Source organism: Candoia aspera, chromosome 1, assembly GCF_035149785.1.
Source record: "Candoia aspera isolate rCanAsp1 chromosome 1, rCanAsp1.hap2, whole genome shotgun sequence".
Lineage (NCBI taxonomy): Eukaryota > Metazoa > Chordata > Lepidosauria > Squamata > Boidae > Candoia > Candoia aspera.
Genome location: NC_086153.1, coordinates 238567631 through 238590800, shown reverse-complemented (window position 1 = coordinate 238590800; position 23170 = coordinate 238567631). Strand labels below are relative to the sequence as shown.

Here is a 23170-nt window from a genome sequence, read left to right as displayed (position 1 = left end):
TGTTGTTGTGAGCTGCCCAGAGTTGTGTTTTAAGATGGGCAGCCATAGTCATACAAATCAATAAAATAAAATAAAATAAAAGGAGGGCTATTCCTCTGTAACTCAGAAATCTGGACCGACCTTCCATCCTACAGATTTGCTGGAACTGTAACTTCTATGAGTCCAAGGTTTCGTGGCCAATGGGCGTTGCTAAGAAGCTGCTTGCAAGATCCCATTTAACTCCCTCTTCAACAAGGACTGAAGAACTGCCATTTACCTCTACTTCATCACAGTTAAAGAAGTGAATGTCAGGCTTGTGCTGTTCGGAGTCTTGACACACCAACAGGAGGATGGAGGAATATCGCATCTGATTCAGCACAGTCTGGCAGTGCTGGACTGTTGGTAGGAGGAACTCTTCAAGTTCTTCCTAAAAAGCAACACCAAAGAGAGTGTGGTCCCCAATATATGATGTTCAGCTGAAGGCTGCATTTGCTCATTTGAGACAGCTCTTTCAAAAAAGAAACAAAGAACACAGGAGCATTTGAGTTGCCCTTAGGACTTTAAACCCATTAGCAGTACATTCTCAACATCAAATTGGCAAAGCTATTGCTGACGCACATTATTAAACAGGGACTGAAAGAAAGGGGGCATGACTCCTGGTACTAGTGATAAATCTGGATGTACTGAAAAAACCTGATAATTTCAACATACGTAACTTCTTTCTTTGCAATTATCTGTTCACATCTTGCCTGAATGATGGATTCTATCGGATGCCAGACAGAAAAATTATCTGTAACCCTTCAAAAGTAGTTCTTTCAGTTCATATGTTTGTCTAAGAGCTGATCGTGAGCATTATTTATTCAAATAAAATCCCTCCATGCCTTCTAAAAGATAGGCATGACTATTCATTTCATATTTAGTTTAATTTCATAGAAGTTCAGTATTTTATTCTGAGCACTACTATAGAATTACAGATTCTTTATTTCCTGTCTGGAAAATAAGGTTAAAGGCCACTTTTTTGTTGTAGAAATTAGCTTAATTCACACATCATATCAAGTTACAATTTTTTTATCATAACCTAAAGCTAGTTTGTAGCAAGATAATCATGCTTTTTTTATCTGCTCCTGGTTTGTTTTCCTATAGGTTAGGAGCGTGAGCAGGGTACAAAAACAAATCATGGTGAGCCAGAAGACCACAAATAAACCATGCATCCTCATTCACACATCAGGTAAGCCACAACTGCAATTGACAAACCAACAATAATCTGTTATTTATTACCCTAAAAGAAAACATGGTTTATTTACCTGTCTTGCTTGAACATAATCCTAACCCAGAGACAAATAAATCACTCTGAGGCTTAATGCAATGTGTGAACCCAGACTTTGTCATCTTGATACCCTCTAAATGCATTATCTCATTAGATCAGTGTTTCTCAGCCTTGGCAACTTGAAGATGTGTGGACTTCAACTCCCAGAGCTGGGGAATTCTGGGAGTTGAAGTCCACACATCTTCAAGCTGCCATGGCTGAAAAATACTGCATTAGATCCATCCAGTATATGGGAGCTGGGGTCCAACCGATTTGGAAAGTGGCGGATCAGAGGAGGCTGCCTTGTATTCTTACAATGTTTCTAACAAGGTATTTACCAGCAAGGTTCCAAATCTGTCAAGACCATTTATTCTAATTGTAATGCAAATAACCTCTCTTGTCCATTACCCAGTGCTTTTGCAGAATAGAATGCATTTCCATTAATGTGCAATTCATCACTCTGCTCAGCCAGCTTGATTAGATCAGTCCTATCCTACTGGATAGGTGGCGGTGCGGGTTAAACCGCTGAGCCGCCGATCGGAAGGTCGGCGGTTCGAAACCGTGTGGCGGGGTGAGCTCCCGTTGCTCGTCCCAGCTCCTGCTCACCTAGCAGTTCGAAAACATGCAGATGTGAGTAGATTAATAGGTACCGCTTCGGCGGGAAGGTAACGGCGTTCCATGTAGTCATGCCGGCCACATGACCATGGAAGTGTCTATGGACAAACGCCGGCTCTTCGGCTTGAAACGGAGATGAGCACCGCCCCCTAGAGTCGGACACGACTGGACTTTACGTCAAGGGAAACCTTTACCTTTACCTTCACCTTTACCTATCCTACTGGAATACAGGCACCAGACAACACAATGCTTGCTATGCCCCCCCCCCCATAGGCAGGGGAAATCAGTCACACTTTTGATTTTTTGTTGTGGTTGGTTTGAGCACGAATTCCATCCGGCTTATATTCTTGCAGAAGCCTGTGGCAATTCATCAACCCACTGAGAAAAAATATGTGATACATTGTTGTAAATCTTAAATATTTAATATACATTTCATATGTTGCCTCCCCACCTCCATCCAAAAGAGGACACTGCTGCTCACCTGAGTTCCACAGTCCAGCAGTCGAATAGATTTGTCATTCACCTGCAGCAGCATTTCTTGTGCCCAGATCTTATCTTTGGAGTTCAGCTGTTTGAGCTTCCTGATGGCATCGTCCACTGTTACAATGGCCTCACTTTTATCCATAATGAAGGTAGCCAGGTGCTGGAAAGGGGGGAAACACCCAAGAGGGTCAAGTAGAAGGGGCTATAAACAATTTAACTCCAGTTTTTGATTGTATTCACGGAGTACACGTGTTCATACAGACAGACAGCTGTGGTTTCTATGGGTGATAATGGCAGAAATAACACTGGTGGTTCTGGCCATCCCCCAATTCTATGGTGCAAATGCTACCAGTGTGTAAATTTGATGGTTTCTTTATCAACAGGCATGCAAACAATCTTGCTTTACAGAAGATAAAAGCTGAATTTGGAGAGTTACATTAACGGACAAGGACCTGCAGCCAATTCCCCCGTATGGATTGAAAAACATGAACAGATTGTATTGACTTATAACCTCTGTGTATACACGCTTAAAGTATATCTAAGCACACATGGCAGCCCACAGTTCTTTCTCTTCCCAGTGCAGAGTCATTTATACTGAGACTACAGCAGCAAATCCAGCTTTCTGCAGGCAGTAAAAAACAGCAACAGCCAGGCATGATTGGGCTTGTCATAATTCCACCTCAGCTCAAAACCTGTTGTTCTAGTTAAAGGTGGGGTGGGGGTGGGGTGGGGGTGGGGTGGGGGTGGGGAGCCCTCCCTGGCTCTAACACAGTTTGCTTCCTAGACCTGAGGATTTGCATAAATGGGCTATTTTTGAACAGGTCCTAGTGATAACAATGCCACAATCAAGCAACACTGCTGTCGAACAATGCAACAAAACACACTGGAGAGGGGGCTTTTTCCTAATCTCCATCTGCCTGCTGTTGTTGGCTGATGAAAAGAAGCTGTTCTTCCATGGCTCAGGAAAAATCACATAAGGCTTCCACTACGGCTTTATCAGCCAGCAGAGGGAAGTGTAAAGCCAGTTCAGTATGAAATTAATCCATTCTCCTGGGAAGCTCAATTATACCGTAGTACTCACTATGAAGAGCACAGTTTCTTAGGTTTGCCCTTTCTGCTGGTTCTGCACCTGTCCTCCTCTTCAGACAGGCAGTCCTCACTTAACAACCATAACTGGGACCAGAATTTTGGTTGCTAAGTGAAGTGGTCACTAAGTGATCTGACCTGATCTTACAAACTTTTTGCGGCAGGCGTTAAGCAAGCCACGTGGTCATTAAGTGAATCACACAGTTCCCCATTGATTTTGCTTGCCAGAAGCTGGCTGGGAAGGTTGAAAACGGTGATCATGTGACCATGGGATGCTGTGATGGTCATAAATGCAACCTGGTTGCCAAGTGCCCAAATCATGAACACGTGACATAAGTGTGAGAACAGGTTGTAAGTTGTTTTTTTCAACACTGTTGTAAGTCCAAACCATCACTAAACAAATGGTTGTTAAGTGAGGACTACCTGTAATCCAGCAAGCAAAACATATATTAACTTAATTTTGCACTCTGCTGGCATAAAGTGCTTCCAAATGAAGTTCTTTATTCTAAAACAGCTCTGCTTTGGTGATGGAATTTTATAGCAAGTTCTGACTATTTGCATCCCAGCTGTGCTCCTCACTATTCCTTCCATCTTTTTTAAACATGCAGACTAACTCTTCAAGAAAAACAAAATAGCTGCAGAAAATCTCTTAAAGAGAAAAAAAGCAAAACAGCTGTACTGTACAGTGTCTTTTGACAGCTCTAGAAGTCTTCCTGCTGCCAGGGTAAATTGAATTCTCCACTCATACTTGCCAAAATCAGTCAATCTGAAAAGGAACTGTAAGATTTTTCCTGGGAGGCTGAAATCTTCCTTTTTAGTTTCCTCAATCCATTTTGAAAGTAAAGCCAAGAGAACCAGGTTGGTTAATAATTCAGATCATATTTGCAACTGGAGGAGAAGCTGCAAAGATGCAGCATGTCTTTCCTTCAGTTCCCTCACTGCTGCAAAGGACCTGCTCCCATCGAGGCTTTGCAATGGAGGAGGGATGCTAGCATGGCATTTTGGCTGGTACAGCATCCAAGGGAGCTGGACCGTTACTCTGGTAATAATGGAGGCATTTTGGTAGCCTTTGGAGGAGTGATTTGCAAACATCAGAATTACTGCCAGGCTTCCAGGCAGGAAATGCTCTAGTGCAGGGTTTCTCAACCTCGGCCATTTTAAGATGGGTGGATTTCAACTCCCAGAATTCTGCTCTAGTAGAAACTCCACTGGCATCGACCTAGGCACTTTAAAACATACAGATACTGGGTTACCCTCCATACTTGCCATTATGCACTTGGTTTTCATTTAGCACATTTATGAACCCCATGCTGTAGTTTGTAAACTATGGATCATGGTTAATATATTAAGCCATTTCTATCAATGGTGGGTTATTCAGAAAACCATGGTCCAAAGCATGAAACAAACAAAAAAAAGACAATCTTGACTTGCAGAGAGAAGAACAACAAAAATGAACTTTGCTTAGAATTATAAAAACAATTTATGTATTGCTAGGTGTCCATACTACGCAAGAGAAATCTACTCATGAAAACTTGGTGTACTGCCAATCTGAGAGCTATCATATTTCTTTTGGTTAGAGTTCAGGATGAAAGATCACTTCATACCTGAACAAACATGATCAGGGATCAACATATATTCTGGTCCTGAAAGAGGAAAGTCACCGCTCCAGTGGAAATGCCTACAATCATGTTATTTCTAGAATTTAAATTCTACGTGCAGTTCCGACTCCAGCCTTCTGAGAGCTCAAATATCTTAAATATGGCATGAATGAGGATTTGCTTGTTTAGATAAAGGAGCATTTAAACATATAATCCTGCCCTTCTGTGGGGAACCAGAGCAAGCATGCATTCAGAAAGAACATGCAAAGGGGGAGTGGAATTCCTCATGCTGGCCCCATGTTCTTTCATCTGCTGAGTGAACCAAGGCTATACCAAAGGTGGGGAATCTGGCTTGCAGCCTGATGGGACCAGCAAAGCCTCAACCTCCAGCCCAATGTCTTCCCTTAGCCTCCCCATCCAGGAGCAATTTGCTTTTAAAAAGACACCAATGGAAGTTTTTTAAAAAGCCTCACTGCTGCACTGGGAGGCATTCTCAAATGGTGGGTGCATAGCTGGCATGGGAAAAAGCTAGCTTTTCCCTTTTTAAGAATTGATCTCAACCCAGATACCCCCTGCCCCCTCCCCCCACCCCCGCCCAGTGGATAGACTTGGGAAAACAGTTGACCTGAGCAAATGAAAAGGTTTCCCAAGGCCTATCTGCACATGGGGTGGGGGACCTCTGCATCTCTTACATCTGAGCGTGCTTGTATATGCATGCATTCATACCTGAAGTGTGGGTACATATTTTGTGAATGAAAGGCTTTATGTTTGGGGTAAAAATGAGCATGTCTGTGAATGAAAGGGCATAAATTTAAGGAAAGATAGCATTTCCTTTGAGTCAAGTCTGACACATGGTGACTTGATGAAGATATCAAAGTATATTTCTTTGGAACAATGAAGAAGGAGTTTGCTATTGCTGTCTTCTATTTTTTATTTTTTACTTTCCAGTTTAGCTTTTTTGTGTGTGTGTGCCTTTGAATCAATGTTGACTCCCAGTGACTGCCTGGACTTCTGCAGTTTTCTTGGCAAGGTTTTTTGGAAGTGGTTTGCCATTGCCTTCTTCCTACGGCAGAGAGAGGGTGACTGGCCCAAGGATACCCAGCTGGCTTTGTGCCTAAGGAAGGACTAGAACTCATGGTCTCCCACTTTCTAGCCTGGTGCCCTAACCATTACACCAATCTCTCTCTCTCTCTCTCTTTTTAAAGCTTATAGTCCTATCTAAATCTCCCATCTAAACTCTAATCAGGTCTGGCCTTGCTTAGCTTGCAAGAGCTCTGCCAGGGTTGGTTAAGTGCTGCCCCTTGAACAGTTATGGATTTTATACGTGGACTTTCATGAAGGCATGTGTGTTAATGCGTATTCAGGAGCTCAAATCTGCATACATCTATCCCTCCTATTTTTGCCCACAACAACCCTGTGAGGTAGACTGGGCAGAGAGACAGTGATGGCCCAAAGGCACCCAATGAGCTTTTGCTGCAGAGGGTAGACTAAAACACGGGTCTCCCTCTCCTCATCCAACACTTTGGTAGGGGGCCGAAAATTCCAGCCATCAAAGGAAAGAAAAAAGTAAACCAAAAAACATGTGGGATCTGATTGCCTGAGGGCACTGATGATGTTGCCGAGTCAGGCAATGAAACGCCTGCAAGCAAACAACCAAGCTCAGAGAGCACCAAGGACTCCATGGAGCTGATCTCTAGCAGGAGGGTCTGAAATCTCCCTCAGGGTCAGTGATACAGATGACAAGGCCAAGGGATCTGAAGTGCAACAGGGATGGCTTCTAATGCAAAGGAAAGGGCCTTGCAGATGCCAGGAAGAGGACATCCCAAAGAGAACTGACAGAGATAGGTAGAGTCCTGTCCCAGTTATAAAAAACCCTACATATTTAGGCCACCTTAAGTAACCCAAGGATACTGTTGTGTGTACCTGAGAAAATGGAAAAAAGAGGAAAAGGGTTATAATATCAGCAGCCTATGGCTTCTATTTCTCTTGCTTATTCACAGTGAACTCTAAACTGCTGGGGCTGCATTATTGCTATTAGCTTTGAAGAATTCGTATTGTGACAGCAGTTGCACAAAAAGATTGCCAGGTGACTCAGTTCCGTTACCCACTGCTAAGTAGCTTCCAACTCACCTGGACGTGGTACTGCGACGTTTCATGCATGATGGTGTTTGAGTTGGAGTATTTCTTCCTTTGTTCTGTGGGAGACAAAAAAAGTAGGATAACAATTGCTCCAGGACTTGGCTACCTTTCAGACTGCTTTCTTCCAAAAATAATTATGTTTCTTTTTCTTTCAGGATTGACTGATTGTTTATTCTAACCCATTAGAATAACAGCAGCTGGAATGCATTTATGGGTATTAATTAGTTAGGTAAGGCCCAAACGAGGCATTTTCTTGGCAAACACACAATCCTAATTCTTCATTACCCAAAGAGAAGGGCCATCACTCAGTGTCAAAGACAATCTTCCCTCCTTGGAACTTTAAAGGGTTCTAAGACAGCCTCCCCATACTGAGAGCCCACTAGATACGTAAGGAAGTAACTCCTACCTCTTCTCCTTCCAAATGTACCATCGTACCACTCTGATAGCAGACACTCAGTATGGGAATGTTGGTTGGGGAATTGTAAGAATTGAAGTTCAAAGATCAGAGACTAATTAATGAATTTTTAAAAGTTCCGTATTAGGTTTTTGGAAGGGAGAGGAGAGGAGAGGGGAATCCCACACATTTGGAAGGCAAACATAGAAAACTGGGCTTTGATTCCTGATCGAAAAGATTCTACTGGCCAATGCCGCATTATCATGTCAGGTATATAACTGTGCATTTGATATTTGTTTTCTAAGTAAAGAACTTTGCATTTGCCTCTGTTAAATGTCATCCCACTACTTTTGCAGAAAGGGCACTAGATGTGAAAAGGTTTTCTTAAGAAATAACTCAGCTTCCTGCTGGAATACAACCAGGTCTACTGCCTCTCTTGGGTCACTTCCACACAGCCATTGTTTCCAGTTTTTAGTGTTTCAGAAGAAGCCTGACCAAAGATCGCTTTCACTGCTGCTGATTTGAAATGTTGAGACACAATGGTATCTTCCTCCAGCTGATCAATACCAGAGTGCAAAAACTGGCATTGAAACATTCCCTGACTCTATTTTGAATTCATGTTGTGTTAATTTTTCTGCTCAACAATCTGAGCAGCTGCAATGAAGGGAAGCTGCAAAGCCACCAAGCTTCTATCCTTTGGCTATATAGGAAAGATCTGTGAGACACAGTGGCAGAACAGTGACAGGAGGAAAAAAGAGCAGGAGAAATTCTCATTCTTTCCTAGGATTTCCATTCCCCAGCACAAATGAGAGAAAGTAAGGAATAGCAAACGTTGCTCTCATGGTTCCAAAGAGCTTTCTGCTCCTGCTTTCTCGCTTTCTCCAAAATACATCACAAATGGAAGCTCCGGGGAAAAAATAAGCATGCTCCTGGGCATCCTCCTTGCCGCATGGCATGGGACACACTTGTTCCTGGCACACGTGAAAAGTGATTCATAGATGTCTGCAGGAGAGATCTGTTTGACCATGGGTTATTATACAGACTTGCAAATCAGGTGTTGCTTAGTCATCTATGTTGAATAAGAGTCATCCAGATGACCAAACTGGAGAGATTTACAACGTTCTTTTCTTCTCCAGCTACATCTGGCTGACACGGGCATCAGTTAGATAGAAATAATTTACAATAACTTAATAATATGATAGTGTGTATTGATTAATCTGATGGGTTATCACAATAGGTTAGAAAATAACATTTTTTCAGTATGCATTTTTAAGGTTTAAAAGCAAATCCTATGCTCTGTACAGCCTAAACACACACAATGCAACTAAAAAAAAAAGATGAAAAACACAAGCAAAAATAAATGATTGCTAAGAGACCAAAGACAAACATACTATAAAAGAACCTCAGGGAAAGAATGCTACTGACATAAATAGGAAAGTTATGTACATCATAACATGACAGCCAGAAGGTCAAGGGAGTAAAAAGCTGGGATATTAGCACAACAGAGGACAAACAAAAAGAATATTTATACTCAGCAATTCTTCCTGGAGGGAATGATGTTTGAAAGAAATACTCTGCTTTTATAGAACAGCCAGATGGCTTCATGAAAGAGTTTAAGTTAGGGTGGCTGGATTTAGCTAGTTCAATTGCGCCAAATCTTGACCTGAACCACCCAGGTGAAGATCCAGAGAACTATATACTAGGTAACTGCTAACTGTAAACTAGCAAGACCTGGGCTAACATTCTGAACATACATGAGGTTAAGAATGGTAAAGTCTTTGCTCTTCAAAGGAAAAATAAAAAATCTTACTTATGTGGAGCAAGATCCCCAGCCTCAGATCATTTATAAAGAAGCCTTTCAATTCTAATCTGTTGGTTTGTGGGAATATCCATTGAAGCAACTCTGATTATTGAAATGTTTATTTTTCAATATTTATTATTGAAAAATAAAAATAAAGACATGATTCACACAGAATGACAAGCTGGAGAAATCCAAACCTCAGAAGAAAACTAAAAGTATAAGGAGGTGAGCAGAGATCCCTTGATCTTTAGTAGGCACGAAAGACCAACTTAAGTAACAAAGATGGGAGAAGAGGTTTTGGGAGTGGGGGGCAGCTACAATTTCCCCAAGACAGTTCTGCATCTAGATTTTTGTTTCTATTGGTTATAATTGAATAATGTAGCATGCAACTAGAAACATGGGAAGGAAATGACAGATACTCTCCTCTTTCCTACACATCACTGAAATAATAGCAAGTCAGACACAAAAGTCCTATGCTTCTAGATCCAAGGTAAGTCCATAAAGAGAAGTTAGTCAGAAAAGGCCTTCAGAGCAGGACAAGGATCTGTTGTCCATGTCCTGTTCTGAAGGGGGTTGTATAAATTCTACACTTGTGAGGTAGGGGATGGTGTGAGTTCTCTCCACAAGGGATAACCCATGCCCCTCAGGAAAGCTTCCATGACAGTGATGTTCTTTCTTTTCTTCATTAACTGCAGGTCAATTTCCCCGTCCTATGCTATCAGAGGATGCAATTTCTGGCGTAATGAGCCTATTCTGTCACACTATGTTCTCAGCGTAGAGGATGAAGACTGACAAATGCCCCACCGTTCTACCTATGTGACAGTCAAGGCAGCTTACAAGAGAAACCAAAACAGAAAATGTAAACAAAATACCATTCATACAATTCAAATCCAGATAAAAATCAAGCATTAAAGTACATTCATTAGCAAGTAAAAGCTTGGTAGAAAGGGTGTGTTTTTATCAACTTCTACAACATAGGAAGAGTGGGGGCTAAATCCTCTCTCTAAGGCAGTGTTTCTCAACCTTGGCAACTTCAAGATGTGTGGACTTCAGCATGCTGGCTGGGGAATTCTGGGAGTTGAAGTCCACACATCTTGAAGTTGCCAAGGTTAAGAAACACTGCTGTAGGAGTGCATTCCACAACCTATGACCCATACTGGACAAGGTCCTTTCCCAAGTACCAGAGAGTTGAAACCCTGGCAGGCAGGGCATCTTCAGAAGGGACTCACTTGCTGATCAGATTAGCCAAGCAGCTTTAGGAGATTCCACAGATCTCACAAATAGTCAGGACTTAAGCCATTTAGGGCTTTATAAATCAATACCAACACCTTGAATCCTGCCTGGTTGGCAAATCAAATCTTTATTGTTGTGGTCCAAGGCCAGTATACATACTGGTCTAAAGACTGAACTAAGACTGCAATAGGGCAAGGGCAGCACGGAGTGCACTAGAAGCATAAGCACTAAAAGTGAAAATGTAAAACTATGCAGAACAGGAAAAGTGCAAAACAGCTAAAAACAACTAAGAGCATAAAATCCTGAGCCACGAAATAGCTGAAATTAGCCCCAAATCCAGGAGGGTGGTAACTAATAAACACGAAGAGCTGTCTAATTTAAAAATAGAGATTAACATATAGAGGTTAAACACTGGAGTTAAAAAGTTGGGGGATAAGAAGAGTTGTTTCAAATTATTTGGGTACGCCATCCCAGGCCTCAGCTTTTGATATGCCCTTTTGACACCCCAGAGACCAGTGCAGAATGCAAGTAACGACATGGAATATCATAGGCTGGGTGTCGGCCGCAGCAGATGCAACCACATTTTTACTCCAACAAGATAGAATTCTGGTCCAGGAAACTTGGACTGTGGAGCAAGTTACACTTGATGCCTACCTGGTAGGCAACCAGCCACTGAAGACAAGCTCTGGACAATATTACATGCCTAGAAAAAACATAAAAATATGTCCCAGCAGCAATTCACATCCAAGAAGGCTAGATTCTCAGTCTTAGGAACCAAATTCATTGAAAGAAAAAAAAGGGGTTATGTTATAGTCTCTCAGAAACTGGATGTGTGTCCTTCAGCACTCCGTTTATCGATACATTCATTAGGGTGAGGATTCTTGGTGACTGCCTCCTGAAGCAGTGGGGAGGTTGCGACTAACTTCCCTGATACAGAAGGAACATACAGATCTTCTGGCCCTGTAATATTTTGAAATTTCTGCCATCTTCTTTGCCAGACTGAGAAGTGCATTATGAATAAACCAGGATACATTTATATATGCTTTAGTACAAAATATCACAAAAAATGGGATATAGCTGTTGTGAGGGTAACCCATCAAGTCTCTCATGCCAAACAGGGTCAGACATTCAATTAATCAACATTCAGTCTGACTGAAGGATGCTTTCTTTAATGTGTAGACAAAGAGAGCACTCAACTCCCTGCCTTTCTGCTGGAGAGAAAAAGTGTTTTGTTCATTTAACTTCAAGCCACAATTTGGGTACAGAAGCTTGTCGGGAAAAAGGACAGAAGGAACATTTCTCTTCTGAAACACAGAATTATGTTTCTTTTTTACAATAATCTGGAAAAATCCAGGAGAAGCAAAGCCAGCAGGAATTGTTTGCTGCAGTGATCTTTCATTTCTAAAGTATTGGTAAAATTTAACAACAAATCAGTGATTAGATCTTTTAAGTCACTTTGAGGTGGGCACAGTACTTAAAATCATTATTGCCTTTACTAATTTTTCATCTCTAATGTTTATTTTATATCCAAGTTCAAGACTTGTGTATGTAGCGTAGGTTTTCCTCTAAATTAGAGGCATATCAGTATGATCTACTCAGAACCTTTATCTTCCTTTATATTATAAATATTTATATTCATTCATTCATTCATTATCCCGCCTTTATTATTTTTTATAAATAACTCAAGGCAGTGAACATACCTAATACTCCCTCCTCCTCCTATTTTCCCCACAACAACACCCCTGTGAGGTGAGCTGGGCTGAGAGCGCGCGACTGGCCCAAGGTTACCCAGCCGGTTTTCATGCCTAAGGCAGGACTAGAACTCTCAGTCCCCTGGTTTCTAGCCCTTTGCCTTAACCACTAGATCTTTTTCTTTTGAGTAGCCCTATATTTTTACTCCTTTGCTACTGAATGTTTTACATATGACTACATAAGGCTAAAAATGCTTTTTTATATTTCCGTCTGTCTCTTTTTAATCTAAGTTTAATTTAAATTTAAGTCTGACAGAAACGGTGAGATAAGAAGGATCTCTGTTTCAAATCTTTAACATGTGGGCACTACTGATATGAGAGTAAGAATTCAGTTCACAGGAGCTATGTAGAAGTAAGCTTGACTGAATTCATCATTACTTATTTCAAGATAAATGATAATAGTACTGGAGCATAAAAGATCAGTAATAGCACTTTAAAATTTCATTTATACATTATTTGGGTCATTTATGTTTTGTTGGCATTAATGTTAGCTAAGATCCCCTTGCCTTTAAGAGAGTGCCAGTCTATATTAGGTTAGCAGAGTTCTTCTTATCTACTCAACATAATATTAGAGAGATAACTGAAGCCACCAATTAAGGATGAGAAGACACCTAATTATGAATGTTGATCTTTTTCAATCCTGCTCAGAATTTACCCTCCTACAGCAAATATGAGAAGCATTTTAAATAGCAAAATGTCTTACAAGCAGATTTATTTTTCCTTTAATATTCCTGTGGTATTTTTTTTTCAGAAGTTCAAAGTAATAGACTTTGGATTTAAAAGAATCTCAGGAAACCAATTTCTTACCTGTCAGCACATTAAGCAGGTGACTGGAATTTACAGAGTATAATACAATAAAGAATTTAACCAATAGTTTAGTAAACATGGCCTTCAGCAAACATTCAGCAAACATCTAGGGATAATGTTGGAATGAGAGCAAATATGTACCCTGGTTTCTTTAGCTTTACTTAAATGATGGGTCAGTGTAGAACATGAAGTTAGGTATGCAGGGGAGAGAGATTAATTTCCTTTTACGAAGAAAAGGAAGAGATGCTTTTAGAGGAATGCTTTTTTATATTCTCGTCTGTCTTTTTAAAATCTAAGTTTAATTTAAATTTAAGTCTGACACTTTGATCCTGTTGCTCCTGAGGAAGTAGACAGGACCCTAGGGTGTTGGATCCATGTCCCTCCTGGCTAGTAAAAGCCTCCCAGGAGGTGATGTGTGCATGGGTACTGGCGGTGACTAATGCATCTCTGGAGGAGGGGGTTGTGCCCCAGTCTCTTAAAGAAGCTGTGGTTCACCCTCTCTTTAAGAAGCTATCTCTGGATCCCACCCTGATGGACAATTTTCATCCTGTCTCCAACCTCCCCTTTTTGGGGAAGGTTGTTGAGAAGGTGGTCGCACTGTAGCTCCAGAGGATCCTGGATGAAATGGATTATCTGGACCCCTTTCAGTCAGGATCCAGGCCTGGATATGGGACAGAAAGGGCATTGGTCGCGCTTTTTGATGATCTCTGGCAGGAGCGGGATGGAGGGTGTGCGACCATCCTGGCTGTACTTGACCTCTTGGTGGCTTTTGATACCATCAACCATGGTATCCTTCTGGAGCGGCTTTGGGGGTTGGGGGGCACTGTGTTGTCCTGGTTTACCTCCTTTCTCCGGGCCGTTTCCAGTGGGTGATGATCGGGGCTGAAAGGTCCCGCCCTCAGCCCCTGCTTTGTGGGGTGCTGCAGGGGTCAGTGCTCTCTCCACTCCTGTTTAACATCTACATGAAGATGCTGGGTGAGATCATCCATCACCATGGGGTGAGATATCATCAGTATGCTGATGATACTCAGTTGTACATCTCTGCCCATGATGAGTTAAGCAGTGCTGCGACCGCCCTCTCTTGGTGCCTGGAGGCTGTTGAGGTCTGGATGGGGAGCAACAGGTTGAAGTTGAACCCTGGTGAGATGGAATGGCTGTGAGTTCAGGGCTCTTTGGTTTCCAGAGAATTACCAACTTTGGTCTTGGATGGGGTTGCACTGCCCCAGACAGACCCTGTGCGTAACCTTGGGGTTCTCCTGGACTCATGACTCCTGCTTGAAGAGCAGGTGGCAGTCGTGGCCAGGAGAGCCTTTGCACAACTGCATGTTGTGCGCCAGCTATGCCCATTCCTGGACCAGTCACCCACGCCCTAGTCACCTCCCGTTTGGACTATTGTAATGCGTTCTACATGGGGTGCCCTTGAAAAGTATCCGGAAGCTTCAGTTGGTTCAAAATGCAGCGGCCCACGTAGTTTTGCACATGCCTAGACTTGCGCATGTGACACCTCTTTTGCAGGAGCTGCATTGGTTGCCAATTTGCTTCCAGGTCCAATTCAAGGTGCTGCTTATCACCTTTAAAGCCCTACATGGCTTGGGGCCAGGTTATCTTTTCCCAGTTACACCCACCAGTTCCACCAGAGTGGGGAGGCAGGGCATGTTGCAGGTCCCTTCACTTAGGGAAGTACATCTAGTGGGACTGTGGTGGATTTTGGTGGTGCCGCTGGTTCTCAGGAAGGAGGGGCACATTCCAAGGAGGTGGAGGAAATAAGAGGAGGCCCAGGCCAGGAGGCAATGGTGGGAAAACGAAGAGGTTCAGGATAGCCCTGCCCTAGAGTCTCCCAGGTTATTTCCCCTCAGGTTAGTTAGAGTAGCTCTAGTCTGGCAAGATTCTGTCTATACGGTGTGAGCAAATAAAGAACTGGAGTTTGAATGGACTGACTCTTCGTTGTTCTTGGGCTGAGCCTGACTGGGACCAAGGAAAAGGGCCTTCTCTGTAGTGGCTCCCTCCCTTTGGAACATCATTCCCCCAGATAAAAGATTGGCCCCCTCCTTGCTCCTTTTTCAGAAGGCCCTGAAGACATGGTTCTGTCAACAGGCCTGGGGATCCCAGGCTGGTTCGGAGGCAATCAAGTGGCTGATATGAATGTGTTTGCTGCCGCAGGGTGTGTGTGTGTGTGTCTATTGTGTTTTTATGGTTTTTAATTCTGTAAGCTGCCTGGGGTCACTGTGTGTGAGTTGGGTGGCCTTATAAATCTGTTCAATAAATAAGTAAGTAAGTAAAATTGGCTTTAATACACAATGCTGGAACATAACAAGAACAGAACAAAGAATGAAAGGAGGCCATAGAAATAGAGCAAGGTGGAAAAAAACGTCCATAGATCTTAAGGCAGTGTTTCTCAACCTTGGCAACTTTAAGATGGGTGGACTTCAACTCCCAGAATTCTCCAGCCAGCAATTGTTTATTACATAACAATCCTTTTCCTTCCCCAATTAAAAATAAATTAGCCGCCACAGACAGAAACCAGTCTCTCGTAAAAATAAAATAAAAGCCTAAAAGCAACAGGATAAAGACTGCCAAATCCGATTTACAACAATATACAACATTCACATTTTAAGAGGTCGTTTACTTTTGGGGTTTGGCTTTCATTTTTTTCTTCTGGCAGCAAAGCAGACATAAATGCCATATAAAATCACTGTATGTTAAAATTAAGTATTGACTCAGGGGTGTCTTATCTATGGTGAATTAATTCTGTCTCTTCCATGGGCCTGTCCATATACAAATAATTAAAAGAAATGTAGCCCATATTAAAAACAATCACTTTTCTTTCCCTTTTTTAAATTAGGGTGCTTCTACGCAAATTTCTCATTCTGTGATGGCCTGGTCTCTGTTATAGACAAAGGAAGGAAAGGCAGCGTAATTGTATGATATTTGTCCTCACTGTGCTCGGAGTCTTGTGCCCCAAACCACCATCACTGCTACTTAAAAAAAAAAAGTATCTTTTTAAAGGCAAACTCATTCACATCACCAGCTACCTAACTGAATCAAGGCCTTTCGCATGCCTTTGGAGAAGGAATACAAACTTGTTCGATGTTCTGCTAATGAGATGTATCTGAGACACTGCCTGTCAACAGAAATATGCTTGTCACATGTTTGGTGAGAGCAAATCAATACCAGCCTGGCTACAAATTGGACCCTCTTTTGGAACACCAGGGATCGAGGGTTCTTGATTATGCCATTTTACCATTTTATTAGAGCAAGTTCAGGGAGAAGGAGGGGAAATTAGGACACCAGAGAAAGCTGTATTTAATTACTCTTACAATGCAGGTACCCAACCTAATGTACCTGCTTGTGATTACACACTTCTTCCCTAAAGCTTTTCAGACCTAACAGAAGTGAGGCAAGTGGAGTTATGCAAGAGCAAAAAAAAAGAAGAGCAAAGATCTACAGTTCACTAAACTTTAAACTTTGAGGACGAGAAGCATTGAGGAAATATTATCAGCCACTATTACACATATGATTATTGCACGCCACCCAGAATCACTTCTTGTGAGATGGCAACTACATAAATTTGGCCAATAAACAAACAAACAAATAAACAAGTATCTCATACACTGTCATGTTCGCCGTTTCAATGTCTTTGATGCATCGTAACGTTTCGCATGTCATTAATTGGATGCGTGTTTCATCTCTCTGGGGAGGATGGGAACAGTTATCTTTGGATGCGTGTTTCATCTCTCTGGGGAGGATGGGAACAGTTATCTTTTGGCTTTGCTTTGGAATGTATTTGTATTATCTACTGCGCTCAAGGTTACTTTCCCAGGCTAGCAACTCTGACGATTGCTAGCACCTGTGCCGGGCGGGGCTGTTACGAGGGAGGCGGGATACGTTTGCACCAAGGGTTTAAGTTTGTATTTGGCGCGCTTTTGCTCATTCTCAGCTTTCTCTGTATTTGTCTTTAGCTCTCTAATAAATCAGATTTCATTTAGCAGCCTCTTGTGAGTCTGAGTATTTGGGCTAGGGCAATCATTACATAAAGCTGAGAATCTAAGATCCTAACTCCGCTGGCCCCTGTCCAGGAAAGACAAGTGTCTAACCCTGTGAGGGAGAGAGCCCGCGATGACCGAACCCGACATCATGATGATGGAAGAAGGGGAACCGGACTCGACCGTGAGGCAGTCCGGCCGACCGTCCCAAGGTGGGGAGCTGTCAGCCATCCGAGAAGAGGCGAGCTCCGAGTCGGAGAGTGAAGCCGGGGGGTTGAAAACAGCCCCGGAGACCACCGTAACTTCTCCGGGCGAGCTGCTCACCTGGGATGAGACCCAAGGAGATGCCACGGTAGCGGGGGGCCCATCCTGGAGGCAGAGATACCCATTATCCCCCAACGTGGTGCAGGTGCAGCCAACGGAGGGCTCACCCACCCCGGATCAGATCCGAGTGCTGGAATCCAAAATGGATTCGTTGGAGGCTATACTGAAACAGCTGAGCTTGGATGTGACCTCGTTGCGAGAGGTCCGGGAAGAATCAAGCCAGCGGCATTCAACCCCTTCTTCCCAGGGGCTGTCCCCGGAACGGCGACGGGCAGTGCGGAGGCGCGAAGGGGACCGGTCAGTCCAGATGGAAATCGCAGCATCGCCAGGGCGATCGCCCCGGGGCCCCGTGCCGCCCCGAGCCAGGGAAGCACAAGCCGCGGCAGCACCGGTGGTGGGGTGCAGCCCGGCGGGAGGCGGCATGCGAGACTTCCCTGTCAAGTTTGATGGGGACCCGACCAAACTCTCGTTCTTCCTGACAAATGCGAAAGCTTACATGGAAGAATGGGGGGCGTTTTTCCAATCGGAAAAGGCAAGGATCATCACCATTGCCACCAAACTGAAGGGGAGGGCGGCAGACTGGTATGTCCAGATGTGCCAGTCGGAAGCGCCTGAACTGGAAAGTTTCGATGAGTTCCTCTGGGCGTTGAAACAACACTTCGAGGACCCCTTAGCAAAAGAGAGAGCAAAGCGAGCCCTGAAGGAACTCAAGCAGGGGTTCAGATCAGTGGCAGATTATGCTTTGGAGTTTAAAGCGCTAGCTGGGAAGGTGGATGACTGGTCCCAAGCAACCGTTATCGAGCTATTCAAGGATGGCTTGAATACAGAGGTGCTGCGCTGGTCCCTGGGGAGGGACGACCCATATACGCTGTACGAATGGATCCTGCTGGCGGGGAGGGCTGAACATGCCCAGGAGATCTTTGCCCAGCGGAAGACCGCCAAATCGGGGCGGGAGGTGAAACCCAGCCGCCCATCGAGCACCGGGGGGAAACCGGGACAACGACCCTGGGACGAGGAGCGGGAGAAGCGGTACGCAAAAGGCTTGTGTTTGAGATGTGGTAAGGAGGGGCATCGAGTGGCAGCATGCCCGAAGGCAAAGGGAGAGGAACGGCCCGGAAAACCGTCGGCGAAGTCCCCTGCATTGCCGAGGAAGCAGAAAGCTGCGGTGGCTGAAACCGAGGGAGACGATGTGATGTTCTACGACATTGAAGGGGAGACCGAAATCCTGCAGCCGGCGGGAAACGCCAGCCACCTGCTCTAAAGGGCGCCGCTGGGCAGGTGGTAGAGGAAGGGCACGAGCCTTCATCGGTGAGTGGCAGTTACCGCATTCTCACAGTGAAATTGAAATTGGGCTCCCAATCCAAGACTGTAGAAGTATGGGCCATGATTGATTCGGGGTGTTCCCGGTGTCTTATGCACCCTGACGTGGTGGCGGCTTTGGAGCTACCCACTTTCCCTTTACAACGACCCATCGCTTTTACACAACTGGATGGGTCCATGGCAGGGGGCAAACCGGTCACCCATTTTACAGGGCGCGTAGCCTTGCAACTGGGCAGCCACCAGGAAGGGTTGTCTTTTGTCGTGGCTCCTGTGGGGGGACCCTTGGTGGTGTTGGGGGTGCCCTGGTTGGTGCAGCAAAACCCCCAAATAAACTGGGTTTACCGAACTATCACGTTTAGGGATGGGTTCTATCAAGCGGCCGAGGGGAAGGGTGCCCCAGAGGAGATGGTGGGGGTTGCGGCAGCTGCGACTCCGCCTTACCCGGCCCCTCCTCTGGAAGGCTTGCCGGCCGAGTACAGGATGTTTGCTGATGTATTCGGTGAAAAGGAAGCCGACCAGTTGCCCCCCCATCGAAAGACGGACTGTGCCATAGAACTGCTGCCCAACACCCAATTGCCCAAGCCAAAGATTTATTCCATGACACAAAAGGAACTGACTCTGTTGAGAGACTTTGTGGACAAAAATCTGGCGCGCGGATTCATTGAGCCGGCGAATTCACCGGTGGGGGCGCCGGTTCTTTTTCGCCCAAAAAAGGATGGGACATTGAGACTTTGTACCGATTTCCGCGGATTAAATGCCGTCTCAATTTCCAACAAATATCCCTTGCCATTGATCAAGGACATGTTGTCACATCTGGCCAAGGGAAAGATCTTCTCTAAGCTTGATTTAAGAGAAGCCTACTATCGTGTACGAATCAAGGAGGGGGATGAGTGGAAAACTGCATTCAATTGCCCGTTGGGAGCTTTCCAGTATAAGGTGTTACCGTTTGGTCTGGCTGGGGCCCCTGGGGTATTTATGCAATTAATCAATGAGGTACTGCATGAACATCTGTTTAAAGGGGTACTAGTGTATTTGGACGATGTATTGATTTATACTGAAACCATGGAAGAGCATGTGGCTCTGGTAAAGAAAGTATTGTGTAAACTCAGATCAGCTGAATTGTATGCCAAACTGTCTAAATGTGCCTTTCATCAGACCCAAATTGACTACTTGGGGTATAGAATTTCAGATAAAGGCATAGAAATGGACCCTGCCAAGGTGCAGGCTATCATGGACTGGGAGAGTCCCCGCACCCGCAGGCAACTTCAAAGTTTCCTGGGGTTCAGCAACTACTACAGATTATTCATAAGGGGATTCGCTGAGATTGCCTTGCCATTAACTGAACTGCTTCGAACAAAAGGGGTGGGAGATACTCGGAGAGTCAAGAATCCCGGGGCGCTGTTGCGGTGGACGCCTGCTTGTCAAACGGCGTTTGAGCGGCTAAAAGCAGCTTTTGTCAAAGAGCCCATTTTACAGCATCCTGATCCCTCAAAGCCTTTTGTAGTACAGGCAGATGCCTCCGATTATTCCATTGGGGCATTGTTGATGCAACAAGACGGGACAGGATGCCTCAAGCCCTGTGCCTACTTGTCCCGCAAATTCTCCGAGACTGAGAGACGCTGGCATGTCTGGGAGAAGGAGGCATTTGCAGTAAAAGCCGCATTAGAAGCTTGGCGGCATCTGTTAGAGGGGGCAAATCATCCCTTTGAAGTATGGACTGATCATAAAAACTTGGAGGCTCTTAGTACCCCTCGAAAACTGAGCCCCAAACAGGTCCGTTGGGCTCAATTTTTCAATCGATTCAATTTTCAATTGAAATTTATTCCGGGGAAAAAGAACTTCTTGGCTGATGCCTTGTCAAGGCAACCTCAGGACTCCGGGGCAGCGCCAGAAGTGGTTAGCACCCTATGGACGGCGCCCCAATTGGGCATGCAGGCTGTGACGCGAAGCCAAACGCGCGCGCAGCAGCCGTCCACCACGGACGCTGCCCAGCCAAGCACTTTGTCAATTCCCTCCCAGTTGCAACAAAAGTTTCTAAAAGAACTGAAAACGGATACTTGGTTGCTTGCGAATAAAGACAATGTTACTTTTGACAGAGGCTTCGCTTGGAAATCTAACCGCCTCTATGTTCCCGAAAGCCTCAGAAAAGATGTGTTACTACGTTCACACGATGACAAACTCGCAGGTCACTTCGGGTTTGTAAAAACCTTGCACCTGGTTCGGAGGCAGTTCTGGTGGCCCACATTACGTAAAGATGTCAAAGACTACATTGCCTCCTGCACTGTTTGTGCAATGTCTAAACGCAAGGTGGGCAAGCCCCAGGGCCTTCTGCAGCCGGTGGCCGCCCCTTCTTCCCCTTGGGAGGAAATCTCCATGGACTTTATTGTAGAGCTACCACCCAGCCAACGCAAAACGGTCATTTGGGTGGTCAAAGACTATTTCTCCAAACAAGCTCACTTCATCCCTTGCGTATCCATTCCGTAGGCACGTCAATTGGCTCGCCTATTTCTTGTACACCTGTACAGACTACACGGATGTCCTTCCCGCTTGATTTCGGACAGAGGTACACAATTTACCTCACAATTTTGGCGGGCGTTCCTCAAACTGTTAGGCACGAAGTAAGCCCTGTCCACGGCTTGGCATCCTCAGACGGACGGGGCCACTGAGGCTGTAAATTCTACTCTGGAGCAGTACCTTCGAGCTTTTGTGAATTATCAGCAGGACAATTGGGTAGACCTCCTACCGTTTGCTGAAGTGGCTTACAACAATGCAGTGCATCAAAGCACTGGCCAAACCCCATTTCGGGTAGCCCAGGGTAAAGACTTTGTACCTATCCCTGATCTACCGCAACCTCCTGCAGGATCAGCCACTCCAGATGATTGGACAACACAACTGGCAGACTCCTGGCCAATGATTCAACAGGCATTAGCTGATGCACAATCGGATTATAAACTGTATGCTGATCGGAAACGGGCCCCCCAGCCTGCATTCCAAGTCGGGGACTCGGTTTACCTTTCCACCAAGTTTCTCAAGTCCTCACAACCTTCAAAGAAACTTGCGCCTAAATTTGTGGGTCCTTTCCCGATTATCGCTCAGATTAACCCTGTGACTTTTAAACTTGACTTGCCTCATAACCTCAAACGCTTACACCCTGTTTTTCATTGCAGTTTGCTCAAACCGACTACTCCTTCTGACCGCTGGCATCGCCAACCTCCACCTCCAACCCCCATCATGATTGACGGTCAGCAACACTTTGAAGTTAAAGAAATTTTGGACTCTAGACGCCTTCGCAATACTTTACAATATTTAGTTCGTTGGAAACATTTCCCTCATCCAGAGTGGGTCGCTGCACCAGATGTGGCTTCCCCTGTCCTGGTGGCCCGTTTCCACTCTGCTTATCCCACTAAGCCGGGTCCCTAGGTGTATTTTTAGGGAGGCGGTATGTCATGTTCGCCGTTTCAATGTCTTTGATGCATCGTAACGTTTCGCATGTCATTAATTGGATGCGTGTTTCATCTCTCTGGGGAGGATGGGAACAGTTATCTTTGGATGCGTGTTTCATCTCTCTGGGGAGGATGGGAACAGTTATCTTTTGGCTTTGCTTTGGAATGTATTTGTATTATCTACTGCGCTCAAGGTTACTTTCCCAGGCTAGCAACTCTGACGATTGCTAGCACCTGTGCCGGGCGGGGCTGTTACGAGGGAGGCGGGATACGTTTGTACCAAGGGTTTAAGTTTGTATTTGGCGCGCTTTTGCTCATTCTCAGCTTTCTCTGTATTTGTCTTTAGCTCTCTAATAAATCAGATTTCATTTAGCAGCCTCTTGTGAGTCTGAGTATTTGGGCTAGGGCAATCATTACATACACTCCCCGTTTCAGATTAGGATTACTTCCTAATGCCCTTGCTCTGTGAAAAAGTCAAAATTTATCCTTGAATTATGTTTAGGTCCACAATAGCTGGGCTGCAACAATTCAGACAACCGCTGCCAAAACTCTTAGAATGGATTCAGACATAGATATCACATATTCTCATAATATTTGGGAAATAGTAAGGGAATATCCAGAGAAAATTCAGCACCAAAATTCACAGAGCATAACCCAAGAAGCAAATTTATTTCAGCAATAACTCCTGATTTCTTCAATGCCTGATCATAGATGTGATGCTACACCAAAATGTGTTTGATCTGGAGCAGCATGTTGTACAAGCCTAATCACTGTAGTTTGCAAACCCTGTTTAATAGCGTAGTGTTAAGCGTGAGTCTAGGCATCATGGCTTAGTTAATGAACAAACAAATCTTACATCAGGATTAGTTCCAGATAAGAGACATACAACGTAGAAAGGATACAGTTCT

The 23170-nt window shown here is 44.5% G+C and overlaps 1 protein-coding gene across 1 annotated transcript in view; it reads right to left on the bottom strand.

Moving 5' to 3' along the window:
* EPS8L2 (EPS8 signaling adaptor L2) overlaps window positions 1-23170 on the bottom strand; it is a 66759-nt gene that overhangs the window by 30389 nt on the left and 13200 nt on the right. Inside the window, exons 3-5 of the mRNA XM_063289312.1 lie at window positions 7198-7262; window positions 2382-2543; window positions 257-406 (exon numbers count right to left, since the gene is read on the bottom strand). Coding sequence (XP_063145382.1) covers window positions 257-406; window positions 2382-2543; window positions 7198-7262 — 377 coding nt within the window. The remainder of the gene's footprint in view (window positions 1-256; window positions 407-2381; window positions 2544-7197; window positions 7263-23170) is intronic.